This window comes from Panulirus ornatus, chromosome 37, assembly GCF_036320965.1.
Source record: "Panulirus ornatus isolate Po-2019 chromosome 37, ASM3632096v1, whole genome shotgun sequence".
Lineage (NCBI taxonomy): Eukaryota > Metazoa > Arthropoda > Malacostraca > Decapoda > Palinuridae > Panulirus > Panulirus ornatus.
In genome coordinates, this window is record NC_092260.1 from 16,599,215 (window position 1) to 16,617,351 (window position 18,137).

Sequence of the window (18,137 nt, forward strand, 5' to 3'; positions counted from 1 at the left end):
GTGTGTGGATGTAACCAAGATGTGAAAAAAGGAGAGATAGGTAGTATGTTTGAGGAAAGGAACCTGGATGTTTTGGCTCTGAGTGAAACGAAGCTCAAGGGTAAAGGGGAAGAGTGGTTTGGAAATGTCTGGGGAGTGAAGTCAGGGGTTAGTGAGAGGACAAGAGCAAGGGAAGGAGTAGCAATACTCCTTAAACAGGAGTTGTGGGAGTATGTGATAGAATGTAAGAAAGTAAATTCTCGATTAATATGGGTAAAATTGAAAGTTGATGGAGAGAGGTGGGTGATTATTGGTGCATATGCACCTGGGCATGAGAAGAAAGATCATGAGAGGCAAGTGTTTTGGGAGCAGCTGAATGAGTGTGTTAGCGGTTTTGATGCACGAGACCGGGTTATAGTGATGGGTGATTTGAATGCAAAGGTGAGTAATGTGGCAGTTGAGGGAATAATTGGTATGCATGGGGTGTTCAGTGTTGTAAATGGAAATGGTGAAGAGCTTGTAGATTTATGTGCTGAAAAAGGACTGATGATTGGGAATACCTGGTTTAAAAAGCGAGATATACATAAGTATACTTATGTAAGTAGGAGAGATGGCCAGAGAGCGTTATTGGATTACGTGTTAATTGACAGGCGTGCGAAAGAGAGACTTTTGGATGTTAATGTGCTGAGAGGTGCAACTGGAGGGTTGTCTGATCATTATCTTGTGGAGGCTAAGGTGAAGATTAGTATGGGTTTTCAGAAAAGAGGAGTGAATGTTGGGGTGAAGAAGGTGGTGAGAATAAGTGAGCTTGGGAAGGAGACCTGTGTGGGGAAGTACCAGGAGAGACTGTGTACAGAATGGAAAAAGGTGAGAACAATGGAAGTAAGGGGAGTGGGGGAGGAATGGGATGTATTTAGGGAATCAGTGATGGATTGCGCAAAAGATGCTTGTGGCATGAGAAGAGTGGGAGGTGGGCTGTTTAGAAAGGGTAGTGAGTGGTGGGATGAAGAAGTAAGAGTATTAGTGAAAGAGAAGAGAGAGGCATTTGGACGATTTTTGCAGGGAAAAAATGCAATTGAGTGGGAGAAGTATAAAAGAAAGAGACAGGAGGTCAAGAGAAAGGTGCAAGAGGTGAAAAAAAGGGCAAATGAGAGTTGGGGTGAGAGACTATCAGTAAATTTTAGGGAGAATAAAAAGATGTTCTGGAAGGAGGTAAATAGGGTGCGTAAGACAAGGGAGCAAATGGGAACTTCAGTGAAGGGCGTAAATGGGGAGGTGATAACAAGTAGTGGTGATGTGAGAAGGAGATGGAATGAGTATTTTGAAGGTTTGTTGAATGTGTCTGATGACAGAGTGGCAGATATAGGGTGTTTTGGTCGAGGTGGTGTGCAAAGTGAGAGGGTTAGGGAAAATGATTTGGTAAACAGAGAAGAGGTAGTAAAAGCTTTGCGGAAGATGAAAGCCGGCAAGGCAGCAGGTTTGGATGGTATTGCAGTGGAATTTATTAAAAAAGGGGGTGACTGTATTGTTGACTGGTTGGTAAGGTTATTTAATGTATGTATGACTCATGGTGAGGTGCCTGAGGATTGGCGGAATGCGTGCATAGTGCCATTGTACAAAGGCAAAGGGGATAAGAGTGAGTGCTCAAATTACAGAGGTATAAGTTTGTTGAGTATTCCTGGTAAATTATATGGGAGGGTATTGATTGAGAGGGTGAAGGCATGTACAGAGCATCAGATTGGGGAAGAGCAGTGCGGTTTCAGAAGTGGTAGAGGATGTGTGGATCAGGTGTTTGCTTTGAAGAATGTATGTGAGAAATACTTAGAAAAGCAAATGGATTTGTATGTAGCATTTATGGATCTGGAGAAGGCATATGATAGAGTTGATAGAGATGCTCTGTGGAAGGTATTAAGAATATATGGTGTGGGAGGCAAGTTGTTAGAAGCAGTGAAAAGTTTTTATCGAGGATGTAAGGCATGTGTACGTGTAGGAAGAGAGGAAAGTGATTGGTTCTCAGTGAATGTAGGTTTGCGGCAGGGGTGTGTGATGTCTCCATGGTTGTTTAATTTGTTTATGGATGGGGTTGTTAGGGAGGTGAATGCAAGAGTCCTGGAAAGAGGGGCAAGTATGAAGTCTGTTGGGGATGAGAGAGCCTGGGAAGTGAGTCAGTTGTTGTTCGCTGATGATACAGCGCTGGTGGCTGATTCATGTGAGAAACTGCAGAAGCTGGTGACTGAGTTTGGTAAAGTGTGTGGAAGAAGAAAGTTAAGAGTAAATGTGAATAAGAGCAAGGTTATTAGGTACAGTAGGGTTGAGGGTCAAGTCAATTGGGAGGTAAGTTTGAATGGAGAAAAACTGGAGGAAGTGAAGTGTTTTAGATATCTGGGAGTGGATCTGTCAGCGGATGGAACCATGGAAGCGGAAGTGGATCATAGGGTGGGGGAGGGGGCGAAAATTTTGGGAGCCTTGAAAAATGTGTGGAAGTCGAGAACATTATCTCGGAAAGCAAAAATGGGTATGTTTGAAGGAATAGTGGTTCCAACAATGTTGTATGGTTGCGAGGCGTGGGCTATGGATAGAGTTGTGCGCAGGAGGATGGATGTGCTGGAAATGAGATGTTTGAGGACAATGTGTGGTGTGAGGTGGTTTGATCGAGTAAGTAACGTAAGGGTAAGAGAGATGTGTGGAAATAAAAAGAGCGTGGTTGAGAGAGCAGAAGAGGGTGTTTTGAAATGGTTTGGGCACATGGAGAGAATGAGTGAGGAAAGATTGACCAAGAGGATATATGTGTCGGAGGTGGAGGGAACGAGGAGAAGAGGGAGACCAAATTGGAGGTGGAAAGATGGAGTGAAAAAGATTTTGTGTGATCGGGGCCTGAACATGCAGGAGGGTGTAAGGAGGGCAAGGAATAGAGTGAATTGGAGCGATGTGGTATACAGGGGTTGACGTGCTGTCAGTGGAGTGAATCAAGGCATGTGAGGCGTCTGGGGTGGACCATGGAAAGCTGTGTAGGTATGTATACACGTGTGCGGACATGTGTATGTACATGTGTATGGGGGGGGGGGGTGGGCCATTTCTTTCGTCTGTTTCCTTGCGCTACCTCGCAGACGCGGGAGACAGCGACAAAGTATAAAAAAAAAAAAAAAAAAATATATATATATATATATATATATATATATATATATATATATATATATATATATATGGCTCTATGCAATGAATAATAAAGGAGAGAGATGTCTTAGAAAGAAAGTGGGTCTGATCCTTGATGAGAATTATGAAAGAAAGAGATTTGACAAGAATGTATAAAAAAGTATTGTGGGAGAGTATAGTTCTGCCAACCCTAGCCCATAAAAAGAATTATTATGATATTATAACATTGATTGTATTAGGCATTGTTTAATGCAAATTTGTTACAAAATGGTAGTAGGTTTCACATAATAGTATAGATGATTACTTGCTGAAGTTGAAGTTAGCATGCCAATTAAATTTGTCAAACCACCCACTGCTTTCATGTAATCTTTCTTTAGATTCTGGTACAGATTTCTAGTTGTTCTGAATAAGCCATAAATTCAGAGACATGTGGCATTAAGGTGTCTTCCTCATCTGATTACTTAAAGAACCTTTCCATTTCAACTTGTATCGGAGCCCTCTTTCTACTTAACTTTACAGCAGTAGTTGCAATATTTCAGTATTTCTTTTGCTATAATAAGAAATATTCTTACTGGCAATCCATCCGAAAACTGCACTACAGTCCTTACATTGACATTCACTTTCTTCAGTATGCTGAATTTTATCCAATTCAGCCACTTAAGAGCATTATAGCAAAAATCACTGTGAGGTAATCAAATTAGTAAAAAAGAGGGCTACTTTCTTGCAAAACAGTGCTGAGGAAGATAGTGCATAGCAGGACTGTTTGTACTGATTGTGAAAAGATGAAGCTTTTTTGATACTATAATACAAAAGACTATATTGTTGGGAATGTGCATGCCGATACTTTAGTGATTTTTCAAATTTATTTGGTGTAATCCTGTCTGCTTGCATCCTTATTACAAAGTTTTTGCATTTGATTTGACTTTGGCATTGTGATTGTTGCAGGGGTGAAGCACGAGGGCACTATGTGTGATACATGTCGGCAACAACCTATTTTTGGAATACGGTGGAAATGTGCAGAATGTAGCAATTATGACCTCTGTTCTGTTTGCTACCACAGTGACAAACACAATCCAAGACACCGTTTCTATCGCATAACTACTATTGGGTGTGAAAGGTATATGATTTTAAGGTGTCACATTAGGTATTTCTTAAGAGTATCCAAATGACATTTAAATGATACTTTTTTAATAGTAATTGAATAATAAAGCACATTTATACTTGATGATTTCATTGATGGTTGGAATTTGTAAATGAGCAAGGCTGTGATGATGTTTTTGTTATAAAATCTTAAGACTAGAATGCTTTGGTTGATTCACTTTTCTCACTTTAAGATATCTCTACAAACTTTACAAATAGCAGTAATATATCTGTAATAAAGATGGTTTATATATCAACCCCAGTTATCTCATTGATTAATGGAATTGCATTATCCACAGAGTTTTACTTGAACCTCGTCGTAAAAGTAAGAAAATTGGTATTCGGGGTATTTTTCCTGGTGCAAGAGTGGTAAGAGGAGTGGACTGGCAGTGGGAAGACCAAGATGGAGGAAATGGGAGACGAGGAAAGGTCTCTGAGATTCAGGATTGGTCTGCAGCATCACCAAGATCAGCTGCTTATGTTATTTGGGATAATGGTGCCAAGAACCTTTATAGAGTTGGATTTGAAGGAATGGTAAGTCATTAGGGGCTTGCACTGTTTAGTGTTTGCAGTATTGATTTTGAGTATGATATATGAATTCCTTATAATGTTCCGTGCTACAAAGCAGCATTTGTGCATGTGTCCATGTGTGCTTGCATTCTATTCTGATGTACTTGATATCTCTTGACTGGGCAGTTGTTTATGGATCAGAATTGTACTACTGATATAGCATACATAGTTAAGTTTTACTCAGGATCATGTCTTCAAGGTTAAGTGGGTGAGAGTTGTCAGCTACCTCTCTAGTGGCAGGCTTTGAAAATTTAGTGTTCTAATTTCATTACAAAAGTGGAGTATGTTTAGGCAGTAGGTAGCAATATATTGCTGTCTTTATTATGTTGTAGAGTAGATAAGAGTTAAGTGATAAAACAGAACACTAAGGGACACCACTGATGACAGGATGATAGGAAGAAATTGCTTCATGAGTGGCTACCATGATGGAATTGTTTGAAAGAAAGTTATGCATTAGTATAAAAAAATGATTCAAGAAAGGGGAAAAGTTTCAAGGGCCATCATGCTTTGTCTTTAATGTGACAGGCATCTGAGCAAGAATCATCTAGTAATGATTGGTGGGATTAAGTTTTAGTATGGGAAGGGATGTTGGGCTTCATCCCATCCAATATGATGTTATTGTTAAGCAGTACTGGTCTCAAGAAAAGTCAGAATAGATGCTATGGAAGTGAGACAGCTGATCCTTCGTAAGGTGTCAAAGGTGGCATTTTGTGTGGAGAAAAAGGGATGGATGTGCCCAGAGAATAAGAGATGGATTGCCCAGTTGGAAGTGATAAAGATAGAATTGTGATCAGAAGACCTTAAGGGGGGACCAAAAAAGTGTATCTTACATGATAGGTACAGAGGTAGCAAAGGGGTCAAGTCTGTTTGAGGATTGGTTTTGATGACCAGAAAATCATGCTCTGTGATTCATTAGAAGGTTTCCAGACATCAAGTGGGAGGAAAAAAGCCGCTCTCTCTTTGTCAGAGAGAGTTTCATTGTGTAGATGTACAGACAGGAGGTCAGTTTGTACATAGTTGGAGGAATTGGTGAGGGAATACATGAAACTTAAAAGCAGAGTTATAGATGTTTAAGAAATCTTAAGCCAGTTGGATTCAGAGTTGGGAGATTTGAGGTTTGTGAGGTGAGTAAGTATGTATTTTTTATATTACAGGAGGTACAAATACTTCCCATTGGAATGGAAAAGATGGTAAAAATTATACTTGGAAATTCGATAGTGAACAGGAGAGGTAGCCTTAGTTGAGTTTAATAGAAAAGATCAGGTGACAAAATAGTCAGATGGTATTCAACATAGGGAAGGTAGAATCTGAAAATGAGAATGATGAAGAAATTCATAGAAACAGGCAGGTCTAGGAGCACTGTTGGTAGATGTGAGGTGGTCTCATTTCCTTAATGAAAGTAAAGGGTGCTCAGGAAACCTTTTAGACCCCTTCAAACAATGGTGCTGTTCTTTGTCAACATTAGAGAAACATTATTTCTACTTCCTTTTGTGCTTTTATTGAATTTCAAAAGTAAATTTGTGTTACATATTAAAAGTTATGTGTCGCACAGAGAGTTTATGTTTGTAGATCGAGTTCCAGCAGCCTGTGTTTATATGCTACAGAAAGGAAAGACAGCATCTTAGGCCAGGGAGGGGAAATGACAACCAGTGATGTGCTGGCACATCATGTGTTGTTGCAAGCCCTTCCAATATCCATGTTGAAGTACCTCTGTGGTTGATTGTTTTTTTTGCATGCCACCTATTACACACTGCCAAATCATGGCATATTGATGTGGACCTAACTTATACTACACATGCTTCATAGAATGTTGTGCTTGTGATTTCACTTTTGTGCATCATTAGTTAAAAGTCAAGGCCACAAAGTGACATACATTAGGGAAGCACAAAACATTTTCGAAGGGATATAAATGTTTTATAGATATGCTTTAATGTTATATTTATGCAGATAGGGATGTGGAAAATGTAGAACATTTTGTGTTGTTTTAGTGATGTGCTGTTAGTGGTCTGAGGTTGGGCATATTAAGTAGACAGGAAACCACAGAACAGTCCGTGGGGCTTGGCTGTGAATGGGCTCTGGTTTTGATGTTTTGTACATGACAGCTAGAGAGGATGTGATCGTGTGGGGCTATTCTTGTCTGTTCTTGGCACTTCCTCACTAGTGGAGGAAATGTGGACGAATATGAAAAAAATGGTAATATATTCAATGAATATTATTGGAACAATGTGGTATACTGGGGTCGACATGCTGTCAATGGATTGAACCAGGGCGTGTGAAGCGTCTGGGGTAAACCATGGAAAGTTCTGTGGGGCCTGAATGTGGAAAGGGAGCTGTGGTTTCGGTGCATTATACATGACAGCTAGAGACTGAGTGTGAATGAATGTGGCCTTTGTTGTCTTTTCCTAGTGCTACCTTGTGCACATACGGGGGGAGGGGTTGTCATTTCATGCGTGGCAGGGTGGTGACGGGAATGAATAAGGACAGACAGTATGAATTATGTACATGTGTATATATGTATACGTCTATGTGTATATATATATGTATACGTTGAGATGTATAGGTATGTATATTTGTGTGTGTGGACGTGTATGTATATACATGTGTATGTGGGTGGGTTGGGCCATTCTTTCATCTGTTTTCTTGCGTTGCCTCGCCAACGCGGGAGACAGCGACAAAGTAAAATATGTATGTATAACGTTGAGATGTATAGGTATGTGTATGTGCGTTTGTGGACGTGTATGTATATATATATGTATGTGGGCGGGTTGGGCCATTCTTTCGTCTGTTTCCTTGTGCTACCTCGCTAACACGGGGGAGAGCGACAAAGAACAATAAATAAGATATTTTGCAAATGTAAAATGGAAGTACGTAGTAGATAGTTTCATTACATTATTTTGATGCCAAAATATACCTTTTTTCACAAGAGCTGTGCTACAGCATGGTGTTGCACTTTATTATTGTCATGACTAACTTTCAGGCTGACCTCAAAGTTGTGAATGATGCCAAGGGTGGTACTGTATACCGTGACCACCTTCCAATGCTTGGTGAGCAAAATCCTGGCCGTTCGGGTCCACATGGGTTAGCAATTGGAGACCAAGTAAGTGTAAGAATTGTTCCATGGCTGCTGTTGTCTTGTTTTAGTTGTTATTGATTGATTTATGATACATGCATGTATAGCAGTGGAATGATACTTGACAAAGTTCTTATGGAGTCAGTTATGTACTTAGCAGTAGGGACATGTTTTGTCAGCAGATGTGTATCATGCTTCATACCACAGTATTTGTCTGCTTTGCATTTTAAATAAAATCTTTGTGATTATTTCATAGCAACTACAGTATTCCCATGGATATTAGAGACACCTCAGTGATTCTTTTTGTAACTGGCAGATGCTATGACTGCTTTTACTACTGGCATTTTTTGAAGTTAGTGATTACCATAATACAGGCAAAATCTTTTCTTTGGAAATTGTTTATGCTTAGGAAAGTGATATAAATTTTTAAGAAGAGTTTCTGCCATATATTGGTATCATTGTTGGTGTTTTGAGTGTAAATCTTAAATATTTTGATGTGTAAGTGAGGTTTTTTTTGTTTAACATCCCATGCTCTTTTGCTTTGTGAGGTTCACTGTAATTTTTGACAAAAATTTGGATCATATGGTGCATAAACAGACTTTAGCAGGTGATTTTGGTGGTTACTGAGTGGCTAAGGTGAAGAGATATGTGTAAAGTTGTGGAAACATTGACTGAGATGCCAGTAATTGCTTCTTGAGTTACTTTCTGGTGGGATTTTTAGATGCCCTGAACTGTACACAGCATTATCTTAGCCATCTGGTGAAAGCAGCCCATACCATACATGGCACATTAGCAGTTGTTGGTGTGATAAATTTTAGTGTACCTTTTAAGTCTTTATGCTTCCAGAAGAAATTCATTTGGCCATAGCCTAGAATAACTTTTAGCCTAGAATAACTTTGTCAGGAAGACTCAGCTCATAAAATGTGGGAGATAGAGTTACTTGAACCTTTGTATAGGTATCACTAGCCATGCTAATGTTCCCTATAATTTTTATAAGGATTGTGTTTTTCTATACAAAGTCAAATGTCTTTTATTTAACATAATATTTTTGTTGCATTTCCTGAAGGATATAAACATTTGAAAAGAAAGTGTATGAAAGTGATGTGATTTATTGGAATTATTATTGGCAGAATAGTTTTATTCTACTTGGGATGTCATTGTTTTTAGAAAAAGATGTGTAAAAGAAAGTTTGAGAAATGTTATAGAGAATTTTGTGGAATATCATAACTCTTGAATATTACTTTAGGAGAGGATCTTTCTTAGATTTGCTCTTTGGGTAATTGCTATGTTGTTTTATCAAGATGGGGGAGTTTTATTTTTGTCAGATGTTGATGTGTGTCACCTGTATTTTGGCATTAGTCCTTATCTTTCCCAATTAAATGTATATACTTGTTTTTAACAAAAGGCAACCTCATGATAGGATGATTTATAGTTAATCTTATTTCAGTTGAGGTTCATTGGATTGATTTAGGAAAGATGGAATTAGCAATAGAGCTGTTGGCAGTTTATACTCTTAGCTTGGCATCATTTTGCCAGGATTGTAGAAGGGCATTCGTTGTGGGTATTAGTAGTCAGTTTGCTTGTTTTAGTTGTTTTTAGCAGTGACGCTGAAAGCATCCTGTGCTTATGACATTAACTGAAGGAACTCTGTTTTTTGCACAGAATCAAAATTTTTTTTTGTTTGGTTTGCATATAAAATACAGTGCACTAGAGTTCAACAGGCATGGAAATCTTTTGCCCTGGCCACCCCCTCAAGGGGGTTTTTAAAAGGAACAGACATCAGAGATACAGATTGCTAGATCACATGTGAAAACAATAATTTTGAATTCTTTTTTATCTAGTCATACTGACTGCTGTCTTTTCATTTGTTCTTTGTTCTCCTTTGTTTTCATTTTTTCCTGTGCGATTGCTCTTTCCTGCATTAGTGGAGTAGTGCTTGGAACAGACGAAGAAAGGCCACATCTGCTAATAATCCATTCTCTAACTCATGTATAATGCATCAAAACCACAAACCAGGCCCCACAGACCTTTCTGTAGTTTACCTTGGATGCTTCACATGCTCTGGAACAGTCCATTGACAGGAAATTGAACCCAGTATACCACATTGTTCCAATTCACTCTATCCGCTGCACACCTTTTACCCTCCTTCATGTTCAGGCTGCGATTGCTCAAAATCATTTTAGCTCCATCTTTTTATCTCCAATTTGGTCTCCATGTTTTCCTGTTTCCCTGCACTTCTGACACATCCTCTTTGTCAAACTTTCACTGCTTATTCTCCCCATTCATCTCTTCTATGTAATTTCATTATTTCCATTTCATTCCTGAATTTTTTTCAAGTTCTTCCTGCCTTTCTTTTTTTAATATTGTTTTCTTTTCCTTTTCTCATTCTCTTCTGTTCATCCAGATTTTTCTTTCTCGGTCATCATCTTCATTCCCCATACTTTCTCTTCAATTGGTTTGAAGCAGCTTCAGCTATTTATGTTTTCTCATGAAATTTGCTGTGTTACCTTTTGTCTTTTTCATGGGAGTTAACATTCCAGTTTATTTTTGTTATAGAATTATCCATCTCTTCCCAATTTGTTTTGGATGGGATAGGTGATTTGATAGCAGAAATAAACTGGATTGACTCCTCTTAAGAAAAAGATGTAAAAGGTAACATTAGTTTTGATCTTTCTATATTCCCATCATTCATTACAGAAACATAACTGGTATCTTTACATTCAATCTGTCATGGAAACCTCATATTAAACAAAGAGTTCAGTGTGTGTCTTTTGTAATTAGGATTCATATTCATGAGCTGAATATTCTTCTTTTTGTAATAGTTACTCTATACAAAGTATAGATTACTTCTTTCACGTTGGGGTTGGTTGAAGTTGTACAAGCTAACTTGACATAGCACAGTCTAAAGCCATGTGACTTATCACTTCTTCCAATGTGACCCCAAAACGTGATGAGTTCTACTTACTCGTTGTTTAGTTCCCTTTTCCTAGTCTTCAGATTCTGCTATACTTTTTGTTTCAGGGACTGGCAATTTGTCCTCTTCTTTTCAAAGCTAAAAAGATTTAAGATATTTATTTGGCTTTCATTGTATTTATTCCTCAGTCCAGGAATCATCTAATTTGATCATCTCTGTACTCGCTTCATTCTATCTGTATTTTTTCAATTAGGTTAACTAAAACTAAACACAAAATTTGAGCTGGGAATGCACCAGTGACTTGTAAAGTGTGAGGAGAATTTTCCTGTACTTGAATTCGATAGCTGTACCTTTTTTTTTTTTTTCATACTATTCGCCATTTCCCGCATTAGCGAGGTAGCGTTGAGAACAGAGGACTGGGCCTTTGAGGGAATATCCTCACCTGGCCCCCTTCTCTGTTCCCTCTTTTGGAAAATTAAAAAAAAGCGAGAGGGGAGGATTTCCAGCTACCCGCTCCCTCCCCTTTTAGTCGCCTTCTACGACATGCAGGGAATACATGGGAAGTATTCTTTCTCCCCTATCCCTATAAATCCAGGAATTTTATTCACTCTTTTAACTGTTTCTGTGTACTGCTTACTTTAATAAAGGTCACCAGAGACTCTTACACCCAAATCTTTTTCCTCATTTACCTTTTGTAGTTTAAGAGGATTTGTAATGTAGCTTGCCTTTTGTTTTTACTACTGATGTGTAAAACTTCATGCTTATCTATATCAGAATCCATTTGCCAAATGTGGGTTTAGTTCATCAGTTTGTCTGTGTTTGTTTGAAAAGTAGATGTTTAGTTTCTGTTGTAGCTTTATTTCAGACTTATTATCATCTGCATTTTAATACCTTAAAATGCAGCCCATTATCATCATCAGTTATGCTGATGAGAAAGAGATTCTGTCCAAAGACTGATCCTTGTGGCACAAAACTTTCTATGTCTAACTATTCTGAGTCTTGACCAATGATAATCACTGCTGTTTGGTAACAGCTGGTCAACCAGTTTCATAAACACCAAAGTCTACTTAGTCCTTCGATGTGTTCTTATCATGAGTAGGTTTTATCATCTAATTGTATTAAGGCACTTTCAAGCAGATTCAGGTAGAGCCCACACAGGGTTTCTTCTTATTTAGATTACAGTATATTGAAATCTCCCATCATGATCAAACCATATTCATTTCAAATATCTGCTGTCTGATCATAAAGTGTTTTGTTTACCTCTGTTTTCTGTGCTGGCAGCACATAAACTAATCCTGTAGTTACTTTCATGTGAAATTGACCTTTGATGTCCTTGATTATCCTTGATTGGATGAGAGGGGGCTAAGGTCCTGGGCAGTTGAGGAGTGTGTGAAAACAGAGTTCACTGTCTGTGAGAGCAAAGATGTGTATGCTTGATGGTATAGTTGTTCCAGTCGTGTTGTATGGATATAAGATGTAGGCCATGATTAAACAAATACAGATGAGGGTGGATGTGCTGACGTGCTGCAAATGATATATTTGAGGACAGTATGTGGTGTGAAGGTGTTTGTCAAGTAAATGATGTAAGAGAGAGGTGTGGTAGTAAGAAGAGTATCTCTGAGAAAACTGAAGAGGATGTGCTGGAATGGTTGGACATATGAAGAAGATGACTAAGAGGGTATACATTCCAAAATTGGAGGAAAAAAGGCAAAAGGGGAAAACTAAGGAGGAGATGGAATGATGGAGTGAGAGATACTTTGAGTGAACAGTTACTGAACATGCAGGAAGGTGTGAGGCATGCAAGGGATCGAGAGAATTGGAGTAATATGGTATACAGAGGGCGATTTGCTGCCAGTAGGCTAAACCATGGCTTATGAAGAATTCAGAGGAAACCACAGAAAGGTTTGTGGGCCTGATTGTGGATAGGGGTCTCTAGTTTTATCTCATTATACATGTAAGTTAGATGGTGAATTTGGACGAATGAGGCCATTTTTTCATTTCTTTGTCTGCTTCCGGTGCTTCCTTTCTGATGTGAGAAACGATGAATAGATATGAAAAGATATATTCACTTATAATGATAATCTGTTGCTTTGAGACAGCCTGTAGAATGAGAGGACCTTGAAAATAATTTTGCAGTATAAATTTTGAGTATAAATTGTTCTAATGTTTGGAAGCATTACAATTATATCTGTGGATAATGGTGTCAACAAGAAGCCTATTGGTTGAAAGCATGCAGTAGATTTTATGGCCATGATCAACTGAGTGGTATTATAATGCATTTTTATGATTGGCTTTGGTATTTTCCCTGTTTAGTGTGCATTCTTGATTATTTAGAAATTCTAAGTGTTATAGAAGGAGTTTTGTTATAAAAAGTCTGACCAGACACCATTTACCTCTTAATGAAATAAAGTTCATGGAAAGTAGATGTTTAACAATTCAACTGATTGTGTGAAACATTATGCAAAAATTCTCAATTGAATGGTCCTCGAGTGTACATGCATAGATATAGAATGTAGTTGTCTGTCTGTATTTGTTTAATATCTGCATGTCATGACTATAAAAGGATTTATTTTTGTGTTTTTATATATAAATGTGTATGTATAATATCTTATGAATTAGAGACAATGGGATTTTTTTATTTAGTAAACGATTATTGTAGTTGTTTTGTACATTTTTTCAAAACTGTTTTGATTAAAAGTTAGACATCAAATCATCTATACTTTTATTTTTAGGTAAATGTTGATTTGGAACTGGAGATAGTGCAGTCCCTGCAACATGGACACGGTGGCTGGACAGATGGGATGTTTGAATGTCTGGGAACCACTGGGACCGTGGTTGGGATTGATGAAGACCATGACATTGTTGTAGCTTACCCATCAGGAAACAGGTAAATTTTTGAAATTGGTCATGATTTTGATATGTAGTTTATACAAAAATGGTTGAAGAAATTGTTTTGCTTCATATGTGTTGTGTCTAATATGTTTATCTTAGTCTTATGTATTTTTTTACCTCAGGGGGATAACTTGCTTGCAGTCATCTGACACTTGGAATTCCTTTAGTGCTTGCATGATCTATGGTCATGCCTCCACCTTTTTTTTGTGCTTTGTGGTCTTCATTCTGTATTGTCCTTTACTTAGACATGAGCTTGTATGGATGATAATCTTTCAATATGTATCAGTATGACCTACATACTACCCATATGAAATAAGTCTTTCTTATCAAACCTTTCTCAACCTTCGTTATCCATCCATCTGTTCACTATCCTAATGTCATCTCTTTTCCTTCATCTTGTATTTTGTATACTACTTCTTACATTCACAGCTGGGTAGAACAAAGAGAATAATCTTTTGCAACATTTTGGTTACCAGTGATGTCCTCTATTATGTTACAGAACCCATTAGTTATTCTCAAGGCATTTTTTGAAATTTTCTGTACCTTGGTTTGTGTATCATAGTGTTGAAGTTGTCATTAGCTTACATTCTGATAAATAGAATGTATGTGAAAAAGTAATGAACATATACGAGACAAGGGGAAAGTGGAAGTCACTTGAATGGCTGGTATTCTTTCCACAGACGTTCAGTCTTTCCTTGTCTCACATAACACTTGATAACGTTTAACTCACACAGCTCATTTTTTGTAATTCTAGATTTTCTTGCAGTGAGTGCAGTGTGCTTGCCCTGCCTTTCATCAAAATGTTAGGAGTGTTAGACAGGAGCATTAGATAAAATCATTAGTTAGACATTCGGTAGAAGTAGTAGATAGGAGCATTAGGTACAAGTAATTGGTGGAACATTAGGCAGGAATGTTAAGTATACGCATGAGGTAGAAGTAGTTGGTAGGAACATTAGATAGGAGCCTCTGAAAACACTGTGCTAGAGTTACCATCTGCCAGTGGTAGAAGTAGATTGGTAGGAACATTAGATAGGAGCCTCTGAAAACTTTGTGCTAGAGTTGCCATTGGCCTGTTAAAGGGACAAATTAATTGGGAGGTAAGTTTGAATGGAGAAAAACTGGAGGAAGTGAAGTGTCTTAGATATCTGGGAGTGGATTTAGTGAAAGCAGAAGTGAGTCACAGGGTGGGGTAGGGGACGAAGGTTGTGGGAGCTATGAGGAATGTGTGGAAGGTGAGAACGTTATCTCAAAGAGCAAAAATTGTGGGGGGGGCAGCAAGTATGAATATGTACATGTGTTTATATATATGTGTGTTTATGTATACTTATTTGGACGATTTTTGCAAGGAAATAGTGCAAATGACTGGGAGATGTATAAAAGAAAGAGGCAGGAGGTCAAGAGAAAGGTGCAAGAGGTGAAAAAGGGCAAATGAGAGTTGGGGTGAAAGAGTATCGTTAAATTTTAGGGAGCATAGAAAAATGTTTTGGAAAGAGGTAAATAAAGTGCGTAAGACAAGAGAACAAATGGGAACATCGGTGAAGGGGGCTAATGGGGAGGTAATAACAAGTAGTGGTAAAGTGAGAAGGAGATGGAGTGAGTATTTTGAAGGTTTGTTGGATATGTTTGATGATAGAGTGACAGATATAGGGTGTTTTGGTCGAGGTGGTGTGCGAAGTGAGAGGGTAAGGGAGAATGGTTTGGTAAAAAGAAAAGAGGTAGTGAAAGCTTTGCGGAAGATGAAAGCTGGCAAGATGGCGGGTTTGGATGGTATTGCAGTGGAATTTATTAATAAAGGTTGTGACTGTGTTGTTGACTGGTTGGTGAGGATATTCAATGTATGTATGGTTCATGGTGAAGTGCCTGAGGATTGGCGGAATGCATGCATAGTGTTCAAATTACAGTGGTATGTTTGTTGAGTATTCTTGGGAAATTATATGGGAGGGTATTGATTGAGAGGGTGAAGGCATGCACAGAGTATCAGATTGGGGAAGAGCAGTGTGGTTTCAGAAGTGGTAGAGGATGTGCAGATCAGGTGTTTGTTTTGAAGAATGTATGTGAGAAATACTTAGAAAAGCATATGGATTTGTATGTGGCATTTATGGATCTAGAGAAGGCATATGATAGAGTTGATAGAGATGCTCTGTGGAAAAACAGATGGATTTGTATGTAGCTTTTATGGATCTGGAGGAGGCATATGATAGAGTTGAGAGAGATGCTCTGTGGAAGGTATGAAGAGTATATGGTGTGGGAGATAAGTTGCTAGAAGCAGTGAAAAGTTTTTACCGAGGATGTCAGGCATGTGTAGGAGTAGGAAGAGAGGAAATTGATTGGTTGCCAGTGAATGTTGGTTTGTGGCAGGGGTGCATGATGTCTTCATGGTTGTTTAATTTGTTTGTGGATGGGGTTGTTAGGGAGGTGAATGCAGGAGTTTTGGAGAGAAGGGCAAGTATGCAGTCTGTTGTTGATGAGAGGGCTTGGGAAGTGAGTCATTTGTTGTTCACTGATGATACAGCGCTGGTGGCTGATTCAGGTGAGAAACTGCAGAAGCTGGTGACTGAGTTTGGTGAGGTGTGTGAGGGAGGGAAGCTGAGAGTGGATGTGAATAAGAGCAAGGTTATTAGGTTCAGTAAGGTTGAGGGACAAGTCAATTGGGAGGTAAGTTTGAATGGAGGACTGGAGGAGGTGGGGTGTTTTAGATATCTGGGAGTGGATTTAGCAGTGGATGGAACCATGGAAGCGGAAGTGAGTCGCTGGGTGGGGGAGGGGGCGAATGTTCTGGGAGCGTTGAAGAATGTGTGAAAGGCGAGAATATTATCTCGGAGAGCAAAAATGGGTATGTTTGAAGGAATAGTGGTTCCAACTATGTTATATGGTTGTGAGGCTTGGGCTATAGATAGGGTTGTGCGGAGGAGGGTGGATGTGTTGGAAATGAGATGTTTGAGGACAATATGTGGTGTGAGGTAGTTTGATTGAGTAAGTAATGAAAGGGTAAGAGAGATCTGTGGTGATAAAAAGAGTGTGGTTGAAAGAGCCGAAGAGGGTGTATTGAAACGGTTTGGTCACATGGAGAGAATGAGTAAGGAAAGATTGACCCAGAAGATATATATGTCAGAGGTGGAGGGAATGTGAAGTGGGAAACCAAATTGGAGGTGGAAGGATAGAATGAAAAAGATTTTGAGCGGTCAGGGCCTGAACAAACAGGATGGTGAAAGGCATGCAAGGAATAGAGTGAATTGGAACGATGTGGTATACTGGGGCCGACATGCTGTCATTGGATTGAACCGGGGCATTTGAAGCATCTGGAAAGTTTTGCGGGGCCTGGATATGGGAAGGGAGCTTTGGTTTCAGTGCATTACACATGACAGCTAGAGACTGAGTGTGAACGAATGTGGCCTTTGTTGTCTTTTCCTAGCGTAGGCTACCTCGCATGCATGTGGGGGGAGGGGGGTGCCATTTCATGTGTGGCAGGATGGCGACGGGAATGGATAAAGGCAGCAAGTATGAATATGTATATGTGCATATATGTATATGTCTGTGTTTGTATTTGTATGTATTCGTTGAAATGTATAGGTATGTATATGTGCGTGTGTGGGCTTGCATGTATATACATGTTTATGTGGGTTTGTTGGGTCATTCCCTTGTTTGTTTCCTTGCACTACCTTGCTAACGCAGGAGACAGCAACGGAGTATGATAGATAAATAAAATGAATATAGAATGTATATGTATGTATAAATTGAAAAGTATAGGTATGTATATGTGCGTGTGTGGGCATTTATGTATATACATGTGTATGTGGGTCAGGTGGGCCATTGCACTACCTTGCTAACACGGCTTCATGTGTGGCGGGGTGGCGACGGGAATGAATGAAGGTAGCAAGTATGAATATGTACATGTGTATATATATATATATATATATATATATATATATATATGTCTGTATTAAGAATATATGGTGTGGGAGGCAAGTTGTTAGAAGCAGTGAAAAGTTTTTATCGAGGATGTAAGGCATGTGTACGTGTAGGAAGAGAGGAAAGTGATTGGTTCTCAGTGAATGTAGGTTTGCGGCAGGGGTGTGTGATGTCTCCATGGTTGTTTAATTTGTTTATGGATGGGGTTGTTAGGGAGGTAAATGCAAGAGTCCTGGAAAGAGGGGCAAGTATGAAGTCTGTTGGGGATGAGAGAGCTTGGGAAGTGAGTCAGTTGTTGTTCGCTGATGATACAGCGCTGGTGGCTGATTCATGTGAGAAACTGCAGAAGCTGGTGACTGAGTTTGGTAAAGTGTGTGGAAGAAGAAAGTTAAGAGTAAATGTGAATAAGAGCAAGGTTATTAGGTACAGTAGGGGTGAGGGTCAAGTCAACTGGGAGGTGAGTTTGAATGGAGAAAAACTGGAGGAAGTGAAGTGTTTTAGATATCTGGG

At 39.0% G+C, this 18,137-nt stretch overlaps 1 protein-coding gene across 1 annotated transcript in view; it reads left to right on the forward strand.

Moving 5' to 3' along the window:
- The window catches only part of mib1 (mind bomb 1), a 35,971-nt gene that overhangs the window by 2,551 nt on the left and 15,283 nt on the right, over positions 1-18,137 (forward strand). The window contains exons 3-6 of the mRNA XM_071684276.1: positions 4,078-4,249; positions 4,572-4,806; positions 7,820-7,945; positions 13,559-13,713. Coding sequence (XP_071540377.1) covers positions 4,078-4,249; positions 4,572-4,806; positions 7,820-7,945; positions 13,559-13,713 — 688 coding nt within the window. The remainder of the gene's footprint in view (positions 1-4,077; positions 4,250-4,571; positions 4,807-7,819; positions 7,946-13,558; positions 13,714-18,137) is intronic.